General features: G+C 33.9%; 1 protein-coding gene across 1 annotated transcript in view; it reads right to left on the bottom strand.

Moving 5' to 3' along the window:
- Window positions 1-21,033, bottom strand: part of LOC150098691 (sterol O-acyltransferase 1-like) — a 44,280-nt gene that overhangs the window by 8,190 nt on the left and 15,057 nt on the right. Inside the window, exons 5-12 of the mRNA XM_090404655.1 lie at window positions 15,368-15,475; window positions 14,568-14,719; window positions 13,974-14,101; window positions 12,345-12,420; window positions 8,612-8,708; window positions 3,820-4,093; window positions 3,620-3,718; window positions 1,046-1,178 (exon numbers count right to left, since the gene is read on the bottom strand). Coding sequence (XP_090260781.1) covers window positions 1,046-1,178; window positions 3,620-3,718; window positions 3,820-4,093; window positions 8,612-8,708; window positions 12,345-12,420; window positions 13,974-14,101; window positions 14,568-14,719; window positions 15,368-15,475 — 1,067 coding nt within the window. The remainder of the gene's footprint in view (window positions 1-1,045; window positions 1,179-3,619; window positions 3,719-3,819; window positions 4,094-8,611; window positions 8,709-12,344; window positions 12,421-13,973; window positions 14,102-14,567; window positions 14,720-15,367; window positions 15,476-21,033) is intronic.

The following is a 21,033-nucleotide window of genomic DNA, read 5'->3' as shown; positions in this document are numbered from 1 at the left end:
GTCCCTTAGGATGGGTAGGGTACCCTGATTAGCGATCATGGCGAATTAATGCATTCCCTCCCCCCCTAAGGAGAAGTAATTACCCCGAGTTCACGGAGCTGGCTTACTGTTTTGAAGGACGTAAAACCGGGAGAAGAGAAAAAAATCCTCCACCTCCATATGGAACTGGATAACTCACTATTCTGATTGAAAAGACCTGATAAAGGTCCCTCACGTCACAGGGACCGCATCTTTCGAACCAAAGGACTCATCCATTACCAACTGAGCTACGGAGGCCCTGCACACACTCCAAAGAAACACAGTTGAATTCCAAGTTTGAATAAACAGAATCATAACATTTTAAATATTATTTTACTTAAAACCAGGAAACGAATTTAAAATTTTAAGGAATACAAAGGAAAACGAAATTCATTTATCGAAGTTAAAAATTAGTTTAAACGAATCAGAACATTCAGGAAACTTCCCAATTGATTGAACATAAGCGATATTTGCATGATTTCACTCGTAGAGTTTCCATGATCAGAAACAAAACTCTTATATGTTTTACTGCAAAAATAATCCCCTTTTCCACTTGCTTCAAACTGGCAACTCAGAACAATTTGCTAAATATAACTTATATCGGACTAACCAGAAGAAGCTTTGAGATCCATAGAAAAAAAGAATCCTCAGCAGACGTTGAGTATAAAAGGAAAGAAAATAATTGGCTTCGCCGCACATGCTCATAACATCATGGAACAGATTGGTTCCTCTGCCTTGTCTAAGCGACAATCTTTTGTCAATGACTTTTAAGACCTCCTCGGAGGTGATAAGATCATGTTGCACCTTAAACAAGAACCAGGGAGTTCCATTCTTCATGACATTTGGAAGTTTTTTTATGTCTTTGTAACTTACGAGATTTCATTTATAATTCCAATAACACTAAGAGCATTGCACAACAATGAATAGTTCAAATAATGCCACGTGATTAATCCACGTTTTTTTTAAATTAATGTTATACGTTTCTAAACAACTGCTGTGTATATCTCAATAGCATTTTTATACTCACTTCCAACTGTGAGGTATGATGTTGATAACACAGGATACCAGAACTTAAAAGCGACGGCAAGGCCATACTCGTGAAGTACAGCTGAAAGGATGAAAGTGGTCATCAAAGATGCTAGTCGATGTCCCTTAAGTAGCTATAAAGAAAATAAAAACACAAAACTAAGAACAAACATACGTATGTTTATTACATAAATAAACAAAAATATAAACATCTTACAAGGTTGGGAAAAAAAAAAACATGATGGAACTTTTCCATCACTTAAGGGCTTCAATAAGCACAGTGATGGATCGCATCCGGATAAGAAAATCATCTAGTATCCAATATAGCAGACTATAGATATATTGTATTTAATACTATGACTATAAAATTAGGCTTCGCCATAACATACAAGTGGACTATGTGAATGAGAAGTGGAATTAGACGCATAATAAGAACTGAACGAAATAATAATTGATTTGCGTTCAATACAAGTTATTTATTTTTAAATAAATATATAACCTATACGTTTTGCGAGTATAAGGTCCGATGCAGACACCACTCTAAAGTTGTTCTTCGGCCTATCAGTTATTTTGTCAAAATAATTTGTTCTGTCTATTCTAGAAACAAAACAGAGTTAACTTCTAGAAAATATATCAAAACATGTATCAACCTGATCGTCGAATGAAAAAAAAAAACAAAAAAAAACTTGCTTTCCTACACAATTGGATGCGAATTTGAATCTTCCTGTACATGGATCATGATTATGAAACTATCACCTTGCTTATTGAAGTGGGTCGAAGAAATTCTGTGCATTGACTCCCCCCCCCCCCCCATTACAAACATATTTTTAAAAAGTTATTCTTGAGCGGCATTCTTATTTTTAAAAAAAATACACCAAATTAAATTGAAATGTATCATTCGAAAATATATTGTTTCAGTTTGAAGAAAAATATTTTTAATTTATAAAATAAGAAATAATTTATTCCTTTCATATGTAATATTTAACAAATTTTCATTATTAACAGAAATTTTTTAATATTTTTGTAAATATACTAATAAACCTTTTTTTTTCTCACATTTTTGATGATGATAAAAACAGAAAAAATTTATTCTTTGATAGCTTGGGAAAGATTCCCCGAGTACTCGAAATACAAGTGGCACAGGAATTGACAAAGCCGTAGAAAACCTCAGTATATAATCAAATCAGTAAAGCATTAGCAGTCTTCAATACTACGACAATTTACTAGCTTCCAGAAGATATCTTAAATATAATTATAATTAGAGAAAAGAACAAAGCCAGAAAATATATCATATATCATAACACAAGTGCTCCACAAAATAAAAAAAATTCTCAACAAATTGAACAGTTTAGTCAAACAGGCTCTCATAAATTCCAGAAATCAGCAATAAGAAAATTAGTTAACATCTCTTAGTTCGGAAGATCACTCAATCTGGAAATTCTTAAAAAATATTAGAAACAAACACAAATCTCTCCCTCTATTCAGTTTTATCAGGGTTTAGCACACTCTTATAAAGCAGAAGCTATATTAAGTATTCTGGAAAACCACTGCAGTCCAGCATACGAAAATTCAAACATCAATCTAGTTTATAAGATACATCGTCATGTGAGACGTACACCAAAACAACCTAAAAATAACTCAGATATGATTAATCCTACTTCGCCAACAGAAATAATTAACATCATCAAGCATCTTAACAACAACAAAAAAAGCATCAGATCCAGATGACATCACAAACAAAATCATCAAGTTGCTACCTCGTAAAGTTATAATGCATCTTGTCAACATCGTGAATGCAATCCTAAGAACACAATATTTCCCTACTAGTTGGAAGATTGCTGATATTATACCAATCCACAAGCCGGGCAAGGTTCCACATTTGCCTCAAAGGTATCATCCCATCAATCTGTTATTGCAATGTAGTAGCTGGAACAAAGGGGAATTAAAGAACTTAGAACATTTCTCGCAAACCATCTATTAATGAATCTTTGGAGAACCAAGAACCCCAACACATGTGCTGCTACATGGTCCGGTCAGCAGAAGGACTCAAGGCTGGATCGAATTGCTTATCTTCGAACATCAGTGACCGGTGCTCGAAATAAGGCACATAATAAACCAGGATCAGAAGGAAGTTTCCGACCACCCTAGTGTCTTCAGATTCAACTCGGACAGCCAAGAAGACAGAAAGCCAGGCCAATGGAGACTGAACCCTAACTATCTTACACTATTCCAAGCCAAACCGAAAGAACTATTGGAAGAACAGGAAGGCAGAACTAAAATTTCAACAGAGAAGCAAGCTCCGACAACTTTTCAACGAATTGAGATGGTACCTCAACAACAACAAAAGAGACGGAGTTCCTTATCCGGTTTGATACACCAAGTTCGCACAGAAATCAACCAGGAAAGGAAGAAGATGGCAGAAGAACAAAACTTCAAGATCCGGTGTTTTGGAGTAGATAACTACAAAGAGCCCAAAAGCTGAAATATTATCATATTATTATCATTAAATCTATAATCTATATTTTAAATATATATATATATATATATATATATTATCTTGTAGTAGTTTACTGACCTTGCATAGATCACGATGAATATAGTTATACAGCCAATCATGTACAACAACATTCCACTTCCGGTAGAATTGGGAAAATGACGTGCTGTTCCACCAATCCTGCAACAGAGACGAACGACTGATAATGCAATTCGCAAATATGTTCATATTTACAACTACAGAAATTAACTTAACGCATTTTTTTTCTACTTAACACTTACCCCATAAAATTTTCGGTCGCCAAATCGTAGCATTTCAGCAAAGGCATTCATCCATGAATGTAGAATTGCATACATAGTCAGAAATATAGCAAACACGGCAAAAATCACACAAATCGAAAACCGAAATAACAAAGCAGGTGGCGTTATCGGATAAACACCAGTGTCACGAAATATATCCACAATGAGCCGATTGAACACCATGAAAAGAATGAATATACACGCAAAGAAATCGAGGAAATGACTCGCTACTACAGACCACGAAGTATGAAGAGTACTGTAAAAAAGAAAACAAGTATTTATTTAAAAATGGATAATTTATTAAATAATCTAATTAGAATATTAAATATTTATATTATATTATTTTATTTTAAAAATAGAACAAAATAGAGTTCCACACCTATTATTTTTTTACTTCTTTGGATTACAATTAAAAGCGCAACCGTGGGATGCGGTGATTGATTCATTCAATCCAATACCCTTGGAGGGTAATGGATGGCAATGCTTAGCTAACGAAGTTCTAACTGAGGCTCGGCTATTGCTGTTACCCTCCGGCCATGATCAGAGCTTTAATAGCTCAATAACACCTTATACCTACACTGTCCTCTATTAAATAACACCTTATACCTATACTGTCCCTACAGATAACGGGGAAGATGAAAAGCATTCTTGCTTCGCCCCTTTAAGCCAGTCCTTATAAGGACTATAAGGAAGGGAAAGTGGAGGTGGAAGGGGTCGAAGGAATCAATCGACCGTGAGATGCGGTGATTGATTCATTCAATCCAAAATCCAATATCCTTGGAGGGTAATGGATGGCAATGCTGTAGCCAATGAAGTTCTAACTGAGGCTCGGCTATTGCTGTTACCCTCCTGCCATGATCTGAGCTTTAATTGCTCAATAACACCTTATCCCTACACTGTCCTCTACAGATAACGGGGAAGATGAAAAGCATTCTTGCTTCGCCCCTTTAAGCCAGTCCTTATAAGGATATAAGGATATAAGGATAAGGGAAAGTGGAGATATATACGAGCACACTTATATCTCCCCTTTCCCTTATTCTTCCTTCTTCTTCTGCAGCTTCTCCCACTTAAGTGGGTTCACTGTTGATGATGAGTCTCCTCCACATCCTTCTCTCTTGGGCTGTCACCACATCCTCAAGTCCTCTTCTACCAGCTCCCTCCATCTCTTCTTTGGCCGCCCACGCTTCCTCCGTCCTTGCACATCCATCTGCATGACCCTTCTTCCCACATATTCGTCCTCCTTCCTCATCACATGACCAAACCATCTCAACCTTGCCTCCTGTATCTTCGCTCCTAAGTTCGTAACTTTCACCGTTCCCCCTCACATAGTCATTTCTCAGACGATCCTTTCTGGTCGCACCGCACATCCACCTAAGTATTCTCATCTCTGCTACTCCCATCCTGCTGATGTTATTTTTCCTCAGGGCCACAGTTTCTATAGCATACGTCATAGCTGGCCTCACTACTGTCCTATAGATTTTGCCTTTCAGATTGATCGGCACCCTCTTATCGCATAACACTCCAGCCATCTCCCTCCAGTTCCTATAACCCGCTTGTATCGTGCTTCCCACTTCCTTCTCAGCCCCTCCATCTTCTTCCACTGTTGAACCTAAGTATCTAAAGTCTCTCACCTTCCTGATAACATTTCCTTCCAGCTCCAGATCTGTCTCCTGTCCGCCGCCCACTATGCAACACATATACTCTGTCTTACTTCTGCTCAGTCTCATACCTCTCTCTTCCAGTACTTTTGTCCATCTTTCCAGTTTAGTTCCCGCTTCTTCTCTTGAATCTACACACAGCAAGATATCATCTGCATACAACATTGTCCAAGGCGCATCTTCTCTCACCTCCTCCGTCACCACCTCCATCACAATGTTAAACAGAAACGGACTTAATGCTGTCCCTTGATGCAAGCCAACTGTTACTCGAAAACTTTCTGTCTGTCCCAGACAGGTCCGAACTCTTGTCTTCACATTTCTGCACATCTCCCGCACCAACCTGACATATTTCTCCGGAACCTTCTTCTCCCTGAGACACCTCGAGACTTCTTGCCTGGGCACTCTATCGTATGCTTTCTCCAGATCAATAAATGCCAGATGTATCTCCCCTTGTTTCTCTCGAAAACTTTCCATCATCTGCCGTAACCCAAAGATAGCATCTGTTGTTGATCTACGAGGCATGAAGCCAAATTGTTCCTTTGCAATCTCCACCTCCTTCCTCAACCTTCCATCAAGAACCCTTTCTAGGATTTTCATTGTGTTGGACATCAACTTTATTCCTCTGTAATGTTTACAGTCATGTGCATCCCCTTTACCCTTGTAGATGGGGACAAGAGTACTCTCCCTCCATTCCTCGGGTATATTTTCTTGTTGGCAAACTTTCACGAATAGATCCCACAGCAGATCAATTCCCTCTTCCCCCAGTGCCTTCCATGCCTCCACTGGAATCCTGTTGGGGCCCACCGATTTTCCATTCCTCATCCTCTTCATGGCCTCCGTCACTTCCACTCTACTGATGTTCTGCACCATCCTCTCAGAAGTCTGCCCATCTTCTCTGTGAGTCCTTGCATTTTCGTCATTCAAAAGTCCCTCAAAGTATATTCTCCATCTGTTTCTTATGTCCACATCCCTCCATAATACTCTTCCTTCAGCGTCTTTGATCTGCCTCACATGTATGATGTCCTTTGCTGCTTTATTTCTACATTTCGCTAGTTGGTAAATTTTTCTCTGTCCTTCCTTTGTTTCTAATTGGTCATACAGATCTTGATATGCCATGGCCTTCGCCTGTGCCACAACTCTCTTGGCTTCTTGCTTTCTCTCTCTCTCTCTCTGTACTGCCCTCTTCCACTCTTGACTCATCCCACTTCTGCTTTGCCTTCCTCTTAGCTGTCACTGCCACTTGTACATTATTATTTCACCACCAACCCTCCTTCTGCTCTCTAATCTTTCCAGATGTCTCACAAAGTGGAGATATATACGAGCACACTTATATCTCCACTTTCCCTAATTTTATGCGCTTATAATAAATAAATAAATATTAATTAAATGTGATATTCTGTCTTATTAAACGGAATGTTTTTTTTTAATCTGCTACATTCTTGTTATAAGAAATGTGTGTAATTTGTATACCGAGGCTTGTAGTAAGTTCACAGTTGCCACAGATCGTAATAAAACATATCTCATATGAAAAAGAAAGTAAACTCTTAGAAATCATGAAGATTGCTGCAATTTAGAAGTAGATACTTTATTTTTAATAATTAGACATTATTATTATTTTCAATAATCAGTGGTGGTGGTGGTGTTCTCACTGCTGGTTATGATACCGCTCGAATTTCCGAGGGAAATTGAGATTCTCAACAATTAAAACAATAATGTCAACCAAGTATTTTTAAACTTTTTGCTTATGACACATAATTTATTTTTTTAGACATAGTAAACAAAACCATGCGATGATTATTTTGAAAAAGTTGAACTATGCAGCGTGTAGAGAAATCTGTGAAGAGGAAAAAAAAAGAGGAGGGATAGAGAATGATTTTTTTTTCCTGTTTTTAGTACTCTATGTTTTTTTAAATTGAATTTGACGTTTCGGCTAGCTTTGACGATTAGGCTAGCTTTTGCCTGTTGAATCCTAAATCGAATAAAGTTCAGATCCTCAGTGATATCAAGTTGGATTTTGATCCTAATGATTCTTGTAAAAAAAAAAAAAAAAAGACAGTGATTCTCTACACTGTTTTCTTGAGGAGTCACTGCAGTAAAGTTTCATTATATCTCGTCTTCAGTGGCTTATCCAAGAGGGGGGGGGGGGGCGAGTTGAGTAGACGGTTTACGAATACACACTATTCATCGTATGTGACCTATGACTGAGCATCTGCAGTGGTCGTCAATATGGAAATATTGACGACCACACTGTTGTGTCTATTTCTATACAGTAGTATAGAAATAAAGACACAACATAAATTTAAAAAAAAAAAAAATTAATTAGGAAAAGATTTTTGGAAAATTTTCTAGTGTTTATTTCCTTTTTCTTTTTTTTTTTTGAGGGGGGGAGGGCCCCTTGGCTTCCTCCCTGGGTGCGCCACTGCTCGTCTTGAACTCATTCAGCTAGTGCACTCACCATCCGCTCCTACAAAACATTCCCTTTACTTATCAAAGCAAAGATTCTCTCCTCTCAAAAATCTTATATACTTTTCAGCCAGTTCTATGTATCTTTTGCTAGGCTGCTCCTCACTAACTTTTGTCCCAATCACATCAGCTTTCTACTTCCCATCTATTAAGCTTCAGAAACTGCGTTTCTTCGATCTAACTTCATAGCGAATATTTCAATCCTGATACAGTTAGTTAAATATTATTTTATCCCTAAACATCTGGGTATTGGGCAGTGTTCCAAATCTGTGCTCAGAATACTAGATACGAAACACTGTGCTCAGAATACTAGATCTATGCACAGCATCCCTATGTGGACTATCTAACGTTAGTTATTATTGTTATTAACACTATTTTATAAGTCGGTATTTATGCCATAATACTAACATATCTTTTTGCTAATGTCAGTGTCTATCTCATTACTGCAGTACTTCTTTAAGTAATTTTCACAACTTTTGAAATCCTTCCCCCCTCAAAAAAAAAAAAAAAAAAAAAAAAAAAAAAAAAAAAAAAAAACCTTGTCCGCAATCATAGCCAGATTCCTATATAGTAATAGATACTGTAACATACATAATGAAAAATATATAAAATATAATATATTAGTAAAATCAAGTATCTTAACGCTAACTTACCGTGGATAAGTATCACGGTATATGAGAGTAGGAATGAAGAGGAAGTAAAAATATTGATTAAATTCAGGATACAATACTGGCTGCTTTTCATCGCCATCTGGTGAAGAAAAATGAAATTATAACTATGTATCAACATTATTATCTACGTTTACCTCCTAAGAGTTCAGAGATTATTTTCTCGTTGTTTTTGCCAGATTAAACTGAACATAATTATAATTATTATAATTAGTTGCATTATATTGGCATGCGATGCAGAGGGTTAACGGGTGAGTAGTTTGTTTAATAACTGTTGAATTCTGGGAAAGGAAGGCAAGTTGAGGCTTAGAGTTGCAGATAAACAACCATTTTTGAGATATTTTTCTTCTTTTTATTATAAATATTGTGTTATCTATAATGATCTGTATTTTCTTTTCAATAATAAAGCATATATCTGGATAAATTGTAAGCATTCTGAAATTATTTTAAACTAGGATTATGAAGAAATAATAAACAAAAGTTAATAGAAGGGAGAGTTATTATTTAAACACAAGCCCCGTGGTATGTTAGAAACAGCCAACTCCACAGAGACACAAATATTCCCTATATTCTCTCTTATCTACAATCCTTAGCTTCCAAATTTTTTCTAAAGACGTCCACACATCCCAACGATTTGGTTCAACAAGCTGCAGCATACGAGCCAACGGACATATTTAAATATAGAAGACCAAAAACTATATTAGCCTCCTATAGCGATACATAACCTCCATGCCCATTCAGGGCGAGCAAACTGCTCGTAAATTTTACCCTCACTGTAACCACGACAGATAGCGGGGAATATGAAAAGCATTTTGCTTCACCCTTAAAGAATAAATGTCAATTGTCAATTGTCAATTTAAACACAAAACACGAATCCAATACCATTGGAGGGTAATAGATGGCAATGCTGTAGCCAATGAAGTTCTAACTGAGGCTCGGCTATTGCTGTTACCCTCCTGCCATGATCAGAGCTTTAATAATAGCTCAATAACCTTATCCCTACACTGTCCGCTACAGATAACGGGGAATATGAAAAGCATTCTTGCTTCGCCCCTTTAAGCCAGTCCTTATAAGGACTTTAAAAAATTTAAACACAAGTGAACAATTTGTTGTATAATTGTTTCAGCAAAGGTGAACCCATCGGTTATCTCCATTAAGAAGCGAGAATCCTTCATGAAGAACATTTAACTGGATTACCTTTTATTGATAGCTACATCACAGCATTATAAAAAGGAGGTATAGTTCCTTATGTATGCAGTATAACTGTTATTTTAAACAAAGATGTTAAATAGACTAGCGTATAGATTATTTTTTATTTCTAATCCTTTTAACATCCCCACTGATTATAGTTTGTTGTTAATGGCAAGACAAAATAAGAGAAATTTCCAGACTATAATTTTTTTTTTAATTTTAATTTCTTTATTTTTATCTTTGAAAAAAAAAAAAAACTAGATGAACTTTTCCTAAGCCTTTCTTCAACCGTACTATAAGTTCATCCATGTTTAGCAAGGGGAAGTAGGGTTTTTTCTGCCATAAACTCTAGTTTTTCATAACGTAACTCAGGAAAATCAACTACAGACACGTCACTATTTCCGACAATAACATGCATTGTTTGGGATAGGGAGTACGAGATGGCGACACTTGTCTGCTGTACTCTCCCAGGATCCCTGTTAAAATCATTTATGACTATGGCTATCTGTGACTGGCTAAAGACGAAGACTAAATTTGTACCCTAAGTATTTCAAAAAAAAAAAAAAAAACTTCATCTACTCCCCATGGAGAAGAAAAGGTGTTAGTGGATTGGGATTTAAAAAAAAAGCCATCGATGGACAGAAAGTGGTTGTAATAATTTGCTACAATCAAATCTTGTAGCACCCTGGAAAAGTTATTCCAGATTTGTGTGTGTATGTGTGTGTGTGTGTGTGTGTGTGAATTTTGCTGAATTATTATTTACATGACTATATTATTTTCTGTTGTTATTCTCAAAAAACTTTATTAAAGATAATTACTCTTGTGAAATATTTTTGTTAATTTAATCACGTATATATACGAATTTCAATAAGCTCTGTTTTTTTCTTTCTTTCCACATTTTGTTCATTATTCATTCATAATTCTAGAAGTTAGAAATAACTCCATATGATGCTTACAGCTTCCCCACTGGTAAGTTTTGATTTATAAAATAAAATTTTAAAAAAAATCACATACAATGACATGTACAATGCTGTATAATGTTATTTGCATTAATTTGAGCTTCAGTTTGTGTTCTCTATTTCCAGGAATCGTTTATTTTTAACGAATTAATATAAACAATTATCAAGTAAATTACGCATGAGCTAAGCTGATACTTCATTTGTTCCAAGTAACGTGCAATAATGATCATTCAGTTGGCAAACAATAGGGAGAAAATAATCTCGTGCTTGTTTTGAAAAATAAAATAAAATAAAAGCACATTCGGAATAAAATCTGATTCTGAAAATATCATGTCCACGAAAATGAAAATCTAGGTGTATCAGAAAAAAATATGTGAGGTTTTTGATGTTTTTTTTTTTTTTTGTAAAAATGCTCGTTTCCAGTTGAAACACTTTTATAATTCTCTTGTGAGCAGTTCTGAAAATGAATTATATCTGATTGTGGTTTAATTCCCCTCCCTTAATAACAGCTGAACGTTTATGTAACACCAGCAACAACAGTTTTTTTTTTGTTCAGTAAATCCAAATTATTATGTTTTTTCCTTCAAGATAACTATCAAATAATTTATAATTTTTCAATAATAAATTGTAAATAAGTAAAAATTAATAAAAAGGAAAAAAGAAAGCAAAATTAATAAAAAGGGGAAAAAAAAAGAAAAGAAACAATCAGATGACAAAAGAACGATCAGCATTTCTATTTAAATGTCCACTAATTAATCAAAATGATAACAATAAAAACCAAATGCAGATTGAGTTCGCTTAATTCGTATCCATGCTGTAGTTCTGAAAGTTCCAAAACAAATAAACTATAACAAGGTGAAAAAAAAAAAAAAAAAAAAAAAACGTTTGGCGCAAACTTATGCCATATGCGCAGATAATGTTACAGAAAACTTTTAAACAGTACTTAGCAAAAAAAAAAAAGTAATTTCTTTGATGAATTACAGTATTCTGAACGTCTTTTCGAACAATTATTTTTAAAATGAATGTCATTTGACGAATTGTGGTTCGGTAAATTATTTCTTCCGTGAACTGCCTTTTCGATGAACTATCATTCTTTAGATTGTTGTTCGATGAAGTGTTTATTCGATAAAATTCTTTTTTCGGCGAATTGTAGTTCGATGAACTGCCATTCAATAAAGTATCTTTCGATTTTTCGAATGAATTTTCATGAAACCAATGAAAATGGCACGATCGTACTTTCACCAATTGTAAGAGTAATCATGACCTTATTTTTAGTCGCATTCTGAGCTCTTATTAGCAGATCTAATAATCTTACACCACAAGCCATAACTTGAGGCGAGTGTAATCAAATACAAATTCATCTACAGTTGAGTTTGCCTTCGAAATTTACTCTTAGGGGTATTCTAAATTGCATCACAGGTCAGAATGTAGGATCTATTATTTATTTTGATTTTATTTTAACTAATTATTTTATTTGAATTTTTTTTTACAGAGATTCATATTATAAATATCTGTGGTTAAATAAATGAACTGATTTGAACAATATTATACACTAAAAGATGTGTTACCTTGATGGGGTTTGTACTTCAAAACACGCGGGACGTTTTCCCGGATAAAAGAATGACTTTTCATGCCCATACGAAACTATAATAAATAAATAAAATAAAATAAACAAATAAATAAATAAATCATAATAATAATAATAATAATAATAATAATATAAATAATAATAACGAGAACTAGTGCATACAGTAGATTATAAGCGTTATGTGAACAAATTTATTTATTTATAAATAAATAAATTTATTTTTAAAGATGCCAATATTTAAGAAATATTTTAAAATCCGATTTATTTCACAAAATAAATGTTCACCATTTTACAACTGTATTAACCGCAAATGAGTATTATTTAAAAAAATAAATAAACAAAAAACACAAGAATTATAATAAGAATATTTAATAAAAATTTTATGAGATATAAGTTTTCAATAAATAGAGTTTTTTCAATAAAAGTTATAATTTTTATTAACAATTTTCGACGTATTTATGCAAGTATATTGTTGTCAATAAACAGTTCCTTCTACTTATTTTCCTTTTTCTGTTTTTTTTTCAATATACACGAAAGATCATGTGATACTTAATTAGTTTCGTTTTAAATTTACATGTCATACACAATTCATGTTTCGATGGAGTGTTGAAATGGCGTGAGCCTGCTGTGGTTACAGGATATGTAAAATGAGATTCCCATTCTGTAATAACATCACAGCAGATCTAGTAACGTTGAGAAATGCATAGTTCAGCGAGTCGCTTTATTGGTGAGAACCGAGATGACTCCTGTGCTGCGCATGCTCATGCGCAGAAATGAACATATGAATAGCAAACATGACAATCTGCTATAAAACAGCATAATCATAAGAGGTTTAATTTATTACAGTTAATCTCCTGTAGACGTATTATATATAACAAGTGTATACGTAGAATTATTTTCATATTTATTGTTTATATAAATTTTTCTATAATATTTATTTATTTATTTATTTTTATTTATTTTTATTATTTTTTTATATTTATTTATTTTATATTTTTATATAAATTATTAAAACCTATATTTATTTTTATATAAATTTTTCTATAATATGCGATAATCCAATAGGTCTTTTCACTCAGAAGACGTTAAAACACAGATTACATTATTATATTATCTTAATTCTTAAAAGAACTGGGAGACGGACTGAGTCCTTGATTCTTTATCCCGTCATCTGAATGAAGAAAATCTATGTGGATCGGGTGTTATTGAGCTAAAAAAGCTCTACTCATGGCTGGATAACGGCAATAGCTGAGCCTCAGTGCATTAACTTGATGCACGTTTTTATCGAATCTTTTGAAATATTTTAAGGCAAAAATTATTAGATTTTTTTATTATTTATATTGTCACTTAATTTTTAAGAAATACTCAAATTTTGAAGTTTTGTTGCTTTTTTTTTTTTATTTTATGTTATTTTTTTTAACCTGAGGTATTTAACTCGGGAAATCAGAAACCCCGTAGAACACACGTATGATTACTCAACATTTTCAATATCAATATAATCTCACACACTCTTTAGAATTTTCATTTTGTACATAATAATTTAAAACTCAATTTGTATAACAAAAACAGTAAAAAATAATTATTTGAAATATAACCAAATTTTACTTACCATTTCTGATAAGATTATTAAAGAAGAAACTGTAGGAATATTACGTTTCAGAATGACCACTGATGGCAGCGTCAAGAAACTTATGAAATAGAGAATGTATAGTACAATAAACAGTTTATCTACATCACCTAGAGAAAAAATAAAAATAAAATGATATAAATGAGTTGTTTCTAGATTTCCTAGGAATTTCCTGAGGAATTTGGCGCCATCTGACGAGCATAATATAAACTTCATGTATATTTAACAGGCTTATGTAATAAAATGAATAAATAAATTAAAAAAAAAATGGATAGTCATTAGATTAAGAATATAATTAATAAAGTTTATATAAATATAGTATAATACATATATTCATATATAATTTTATTTAAAATACGCCATAAGATTGAAAAATTAAATTAATAAAGTTTAAATTAAACTTGCAGTTAAAATAATATTAAAATATAGTAAACTCACATACGATTAGCAAGTGTTATTTTCACTTGTTATTCCTCAGTCATAAATTATTAGTGGAAGATTATGTCAGACATTTTTACATTCATATTTTATCAATCCTTATATGTATGAAATATCAAACACTTTGATATTTCTCACCTTTTCTTTTGCTACAAGTTCGTTTGGTAGCCCAATACCGAAAAGCACAGTATAGAGGTATAGCTGTAACAAATTGCATGCCCAGCCATAGGAGTATCACCATATGGAAATCACCTGATACAGCCAATAACATGGAAACATCTTCACGGAACCTGTGAAAATATAACTAACATAAAATATTTCTATTCAATAAGCTTAATTTTTATTGTGTTGAATCTAAAGAAAAAAAATAAATATTAAAAATAAATTTTGTCAGATTTTCCTTTCAAAAGCATGTTTTGTTTCCATTTGGCAAACACCAGCTGTTGTCCACAGATCACGTGTTAACCGATTTTAGTTTGTTGCATTTGTTAGTGAGAAGTTGAACTAAATTGTACTTTTAGCACAACAATTAAATCCAAGTTCTGTGTAGGCCAACATTTTTGATGTAATGTGTACTATAGCTTATCGTCTTGAAGATTATTAATGTATAAGAATAAAATATATAACGCACTTTATATGCTACTTTGATTTCTTCTAATTTATTTGCATAAAAATATTTCATCATTCAATATTCAATTTTTTTTTTAGGAGAATTTTTCATATAATATCGCAATAATGTTTTCAGTAGACTTGATCAGTTTATTGAAAAAAGGTCAAATAAATTCATAATACTTATAGGTTATAAAATAATGGAGGTTTTACAGTTAAAAACAGTTAGAAAATCCATCCGTTTAAAAGTAAACAAAAAACAGTTCGCATATGGAGTAAACAATTTTTGGGGTTTTATTTACAATTTTTACCAACAAACAGATACTCACTGATTGAAGTTCATGAAGTAAAATAGGACAGCATTGATAAACAGTAAAACCATGGAGGCCACACAGAGATTGTATATCGACATCATGTGACTAACATTCCAGAGGTCACTGGAATATTAAAAATAATCAGATAAAATTTTAAATAAAACCTAAATAAAAATAAGAAAAAAAAAAACATTTATGCTAAACAGAGATTTTAATTTTTATTAAATTAATGTTCAAAAAATAAATTATTTCGAAAATTAAACGCTAGCACCCATATACGTGTCAGATTTTCCACACAATCCAATATTGTTCATTATGGCCCTCTATGCAGACGACACAGCAATACTAGCCAGATCTCCTCGGGCACACCTTGTTACAAAAAAAAAAAAAAAAAAAAAAAACCTTCTAAAACCTAGAGAAATGGTTCTTCAACTGGAGATTACAATCTCCTACAGGGGACGTCTGCGTGTTTATTACCAAAATTCCTTGGCAGACACAGAAACAAAATATCTTGGTGTAATGCTAGACAAAAGACTAACTTTTAATCATCATATCAAGACCTCATGTGCAAAGGCATCTAAAGCCATCGCCCAGCTCTACACCCCCCCCCCCCGCAATTAACAGGAACAGCAAGTTAAGCATCGGAAGTAAACTGCCTCTACATCAGCTGATGATTCGTCCTATAATCACTTACGCTTTTCCAGCCTAGAGCCATACCTCCAATTTCTTAAACTGCAACGTGTGCAAAACAAATGTTTACGAATGATTCTAAACGCTCCATAGTTTGTGAGAGACGTGCAACTTCATCGAGACAAAAAATATCCCTTATATCTACGGTGACCAAACGTCCTTTATTTAAGAGGACAGTCCTTTATTTCACTGTTCTGTCCTTTAGATTTTTTTTTCTAAAACGGCCATTTTGTCCTTTATTTTGAATTGAAATAGTAAATTGAATATTGACCAACATATTTAAAGATGCAATTCATAAATTTTACCAAATCTGCATTGATTATTTACATAACTGGGACAGCTGTTTCGAGGAAATGGAAGTATTTGAATGGGCATGCCCTCTGTGGGCGAAGTTCGAGGAAAGCGCTTTGTTTATTTCCAGTCACTGTTTATTACACATAAATAACGGCGAACTATTTGATGAAGTTTTGTGTATTAAAAGTTATGTGAAAAGATCGAAGAATGGCGATAAAATCACGATTTTGTCGTGATTTAAAAATTTAAAACCATTTCAGAAGCGTTGAATTTTGCTTATATATCTCCCTGGATCTAATGTCCCCACGGAACGAGTATTTTCATTAGTGAACAATATGTGGACCAGTGGAAAAAACCAATTAAAAATCAAAACGTTGAAAGCATGCATTTATACCAAATGCAACTTTGACATGAACTGAATTCAGTTTCATGATTTAGTAAAAATAGTTCATTCTTGTGAAAAGTATCAAAATTAAATTTTTTAAGTAATAATATTGTTTAAAATGTTATGTATATGCTTATATTTTATAATAAACGTTATAAAGCTTTTTTTTACTTTTAGTGAAACAAATAAATAAACCAGTTTTTTTTTTTATTATGAAACAATTTCTGATTTGTGCTGGATTTTCTCCAAAACAATATGGTCACTGTACTTATATCTATTCTTTCCTACAATCTCTAACTACAAAGTTCTTCCAAAAAACATCTAAACACCCCAATGAACTAGTTCAGCAAGCTGTAAACTACGATGAAACGGATCTCTTCAAACACAAAAAGGATATTAATTTCCAGCAATGATGCATAATCTCCAAAACAGCTCATAAATTTCTTCCCTCACTGTATCCCTATCAAATAGTGGGGTGTATATAAGCCTCAGACTTCACCCTTGGAATCAGTAATGTTAATGTAAAAATAGATAGACACCAGTTATAATTAAAGCCATAATATTAATCAATATATCAGTCTATTGAAATTAAAATCAAAATGGATTCATATTAAACAAGATCATTTCAAACTATCAACATCAACATTTAAATTAGCAGTACTATGTACTAATATTAGGATAACCAAGTTATTTTATAAACTTGGTTATTTTAACTCCTAATCCCAAGGATGCAAATAATTAAGTTTGCGCCTGAAACAAAGTTCAAGTCTAAAGATGATACAACACCAGAGCAACTCATTGTAAAGGTGGTTAAAGCTCTGATCACTATTCTTAGTATTTTCCCATAATGTAAAAGCACATCTCACTAAAAGATGTAAACTGCAATGCATAATGGGTGGGGTCACTACCCAGACCGGTTTCAACCTTTTTTTGAGGTCTCCTCAGTGAGTGGCTAAACCCTAAATACCAAGGTTCCTTAGTCCTTATAAGGACTGGCTTAAAGGGGCGAAGCAAGAATGCTTTTCATATTCCCCGTTATCTGTAGCGGACAGTGTAGGGATAAGGTTATTGAGCTATTACTAAAGTTCTGATCATGGCAGGAGGGTAACAGCAATAGCCGAGCCTCAGTTAGAGCTTCATTAGCTACAGCATTGCTATCCATTACCCTCCAAGGGTATTGGATTGAATGAATCAATCACCGACTATGTAAGTAAAGGTGAAATCTCAAAAATACGGACGATCTCTAGGCCACTCCATAGTGGGCGAAAGACCGTCCTAATCTCAGCGTTGGTTCCACTCAGTGACGGGCTCCCCGACCACTGAGCAGAACCGCTCATATTCCGAGGAAAATAATTCACCGGCAAGTACCCCTCAGCGGGCCGTGCCGGAGAACACTTACCCCGGAGACTCAAAGTGCTCTCTTAGGGCAAAACCTAAGAGAGCGAACTCATTAACCCAGGATAACAGCAACAGCCGAACCTCAGTTAAACTTCATTGGTTCAGTACTGCCATACGTTACCCTATATGTATGGGCATCTCATATAAAATCAATCACCGCATCTCACGGTCGATTGATTCCTCCTAAATACCAAGGTTATCCTTATAAGGACTAGCTTAAAGTGGCGAAGCAAGAATGCTTTTCATATTCCCCGTTATCTGTAGAGGACAGTGTAGGGATAAGGTGTTAATGAGCTATTAATTAAAGCTCTGATCATGGCAGGAGGGTAACAGCAACAGCCGAACCTCAGTTAAAACTTCATTGGTACAGCATTGCCATCCATTACCCTCCAAGGGTATAGCGTGATCTAACCACCTAATACCAAGGTTATAGTAATACGGAGCCTTATCAACTTTACCTATACAAGTTGCAACAAAGTGTTTTTATTTTTAATAAAAACCTCTGGAGGAGATATAGATATAATAAATTTTTTACCTTGGAGATATTGTATATTAGGAAAACCAAGTTATTTTATAAACTTGGTTATTTTAACTCCTTATTCCAAGTATGCAAACAATTAAGTTTGCGCCTGAAACATCCTTAGATTCTTTATCATCTTTAGACTTGAACTTTGTTTCAGGCGCAAACTTAATTGTTTGCATACTTGGGATTAGGAGTTAAAATAACCAAATCCATAAAATAACTTGGTTATCCTAATATACAATATCCCCAAGTTAAAAAATTTATTACATATATATATATTCTGTGCGCAGATAATATTTTAATTTTATTTTAATTTTAACGGACATTTCTAGGATTTATTGATTATTCTTTATGGGAAAAAAAAAATTCGGTATTTTATAAGATAAATGACCATTTAGATTTAAAAGCCAATTAAAACTCTTGCAATTTTTGAGTTTTATTAAGAAATATAAATTCATCAGTAATATATAATTTTTATATTTATTATAGGCAATTTTCGGCTTATACAATTATTGCTCATATTACGTATTGCAGCGAACTATATGAAAATTAACTAAATGATACTGCAACAGAAGTAATCAAAGAACTAAAAGCAATCTCTCCACCAGCAGAGATCTTTGAAAATGACATCTTGGAAGAGGAGGTGAATAAGGCTATAAAACATCTCAAGAACAACAAGAGTCCTGGAAATGACAACATAATAGGCGAGATGCTAAAATATGGGGGAGAATCAGTTTGCAAAAGAAATACATCAGGTATGTAATGAAATGTGGACATCAGGATATGCTCCCGAAGAGTGGAAAAAATCGGTCTTGGTTGTTCTTCATAAGAAAGGCAGTGCTTTAGAATGCACCAATTACAGAACTGTTGCATTAATGAGTCATCTTGGCAAAGTGCTGAAGAAAATACTAACAGAGCGCCTGAAGGGGCATATGAAGGCACATCTTCCGGATGAGCAAGCCGGATTTCGACAAGATCGAAGTACAGTACAACAGATACTCGCACTAAGACTAATAGCAGAGAAAGCTCGAAGAAAGAACAAAAAGATATATTGCTATTTCGTGGACTTCCAAAAAGCATTTGATAATCTTGACCAAAATATAACATGGGCTGTCTTGGAATCCTATGGTGTGGACAATAAATTGATCCGCCTGCTGAAAGATATAAACAGCCAAGCACAAGCAAAAATCAGAACAGCAGGTGAGACTGGAGATTGGTTTGCCACTAGTAAAGGCACAAGACAAGAAGACCCAATATCACCAATCATCTTCATCACATATCTGGGAAGAACACTAGATAAGATTAAAGAAGAAGGTGGAGGCATTTCAATAAATGGCATGAGAATAAACTACCTCTGCTTTGCAGATGACATCGTCCTGATTGAAGAAGACGCAGCAAGGCTGGAACAGACATTGCAAACACTATACACAGAAGGAAAAATATATGGACTAAATGTCAACTTTGAAAAAACTAAAATAATGATATTCGGACAACAGGAGTTACTGAACAGAGTTACGATAAACAGATTTCAACTGAAAAATGTGGAACACTTCACATATCTTGGATGCCACATGACTTGGACCCCCAAAAAAGAGATAAAAATTAGAATAGCCAGAGCAACAACTATTTTAAAATCCATGGATAAAATATGGAAGGGCCGAGCTATAAAGATGCAAACTAAACTGCGCATTGTAGAAACCTGAATCTTCAGCAGCATGCTCTATGGAAGCGAGGCCTGGATACTCCTGAGAGAATATTGACATTTGAGAGGAAGTGCTATAGAAAGACCTTGAGAATAAGCTGGATCCAGAAAGTGAACAATAAGGAAATCTACAGACGGATACAACCAAAAGAAAATCTGATCAGAAAAGAATCAAAAGGAAACTACATCTATTTGGCCATATATGTAGAATAAATGAGGAGAGAAAATTAAAAACGTTGCTGTTTGGAATGATTGAAGGAAAGAACAAAAAAGGAAGACCAAACAGAGAATGGGCGATGACATCGTCAAATGGTGTGGAAACTCTATACACAAACTAAGTCATCTTGCACAAAACAGAATGCAATGGAAGAATCATATCAAGATGGCAGCAGAACATGTTGATGATGATTACGTATGTATGTGATTACAGCTCGCACATGCGCAACAGTACACACGCGTCCGTTTCACATTACGTATTTGATACTATTCCGAGTCGTGCATTTGTTGTTTTGAGTAAAATTTATTTTAGCATAACTTTCTCTTATTACTATCACTATTATTACACCACAACGAAATAAACATTTTTTTAATAAATAAACACGAATTTATGTTGAATTATGTAATGTTTTGTTTCACTGTGGTAAACTAACGAAAGAAAACATTATATTTCATAAAATATTAAGCAACCA

Source organism: Typopeltis vanoorti, chromosome 15 (genome assembly GCF_054136105.1).
Source record: "Typopeltis vanoorti isolate ZY-2024b chromosome 15, IOZ_Tvanoo_1.0, whole genome shotgun sequence".
NCBI classification, from domain to species: Eukaryota; Metazoa; Arthropoda; class Arachnida; order Uropygi; family Thelyphonidae; genus Typopeltis; species Typopeltis vanoorti.
This window is presented reverse-complemented; position numbering and strand designations above follow the sequence as displayed.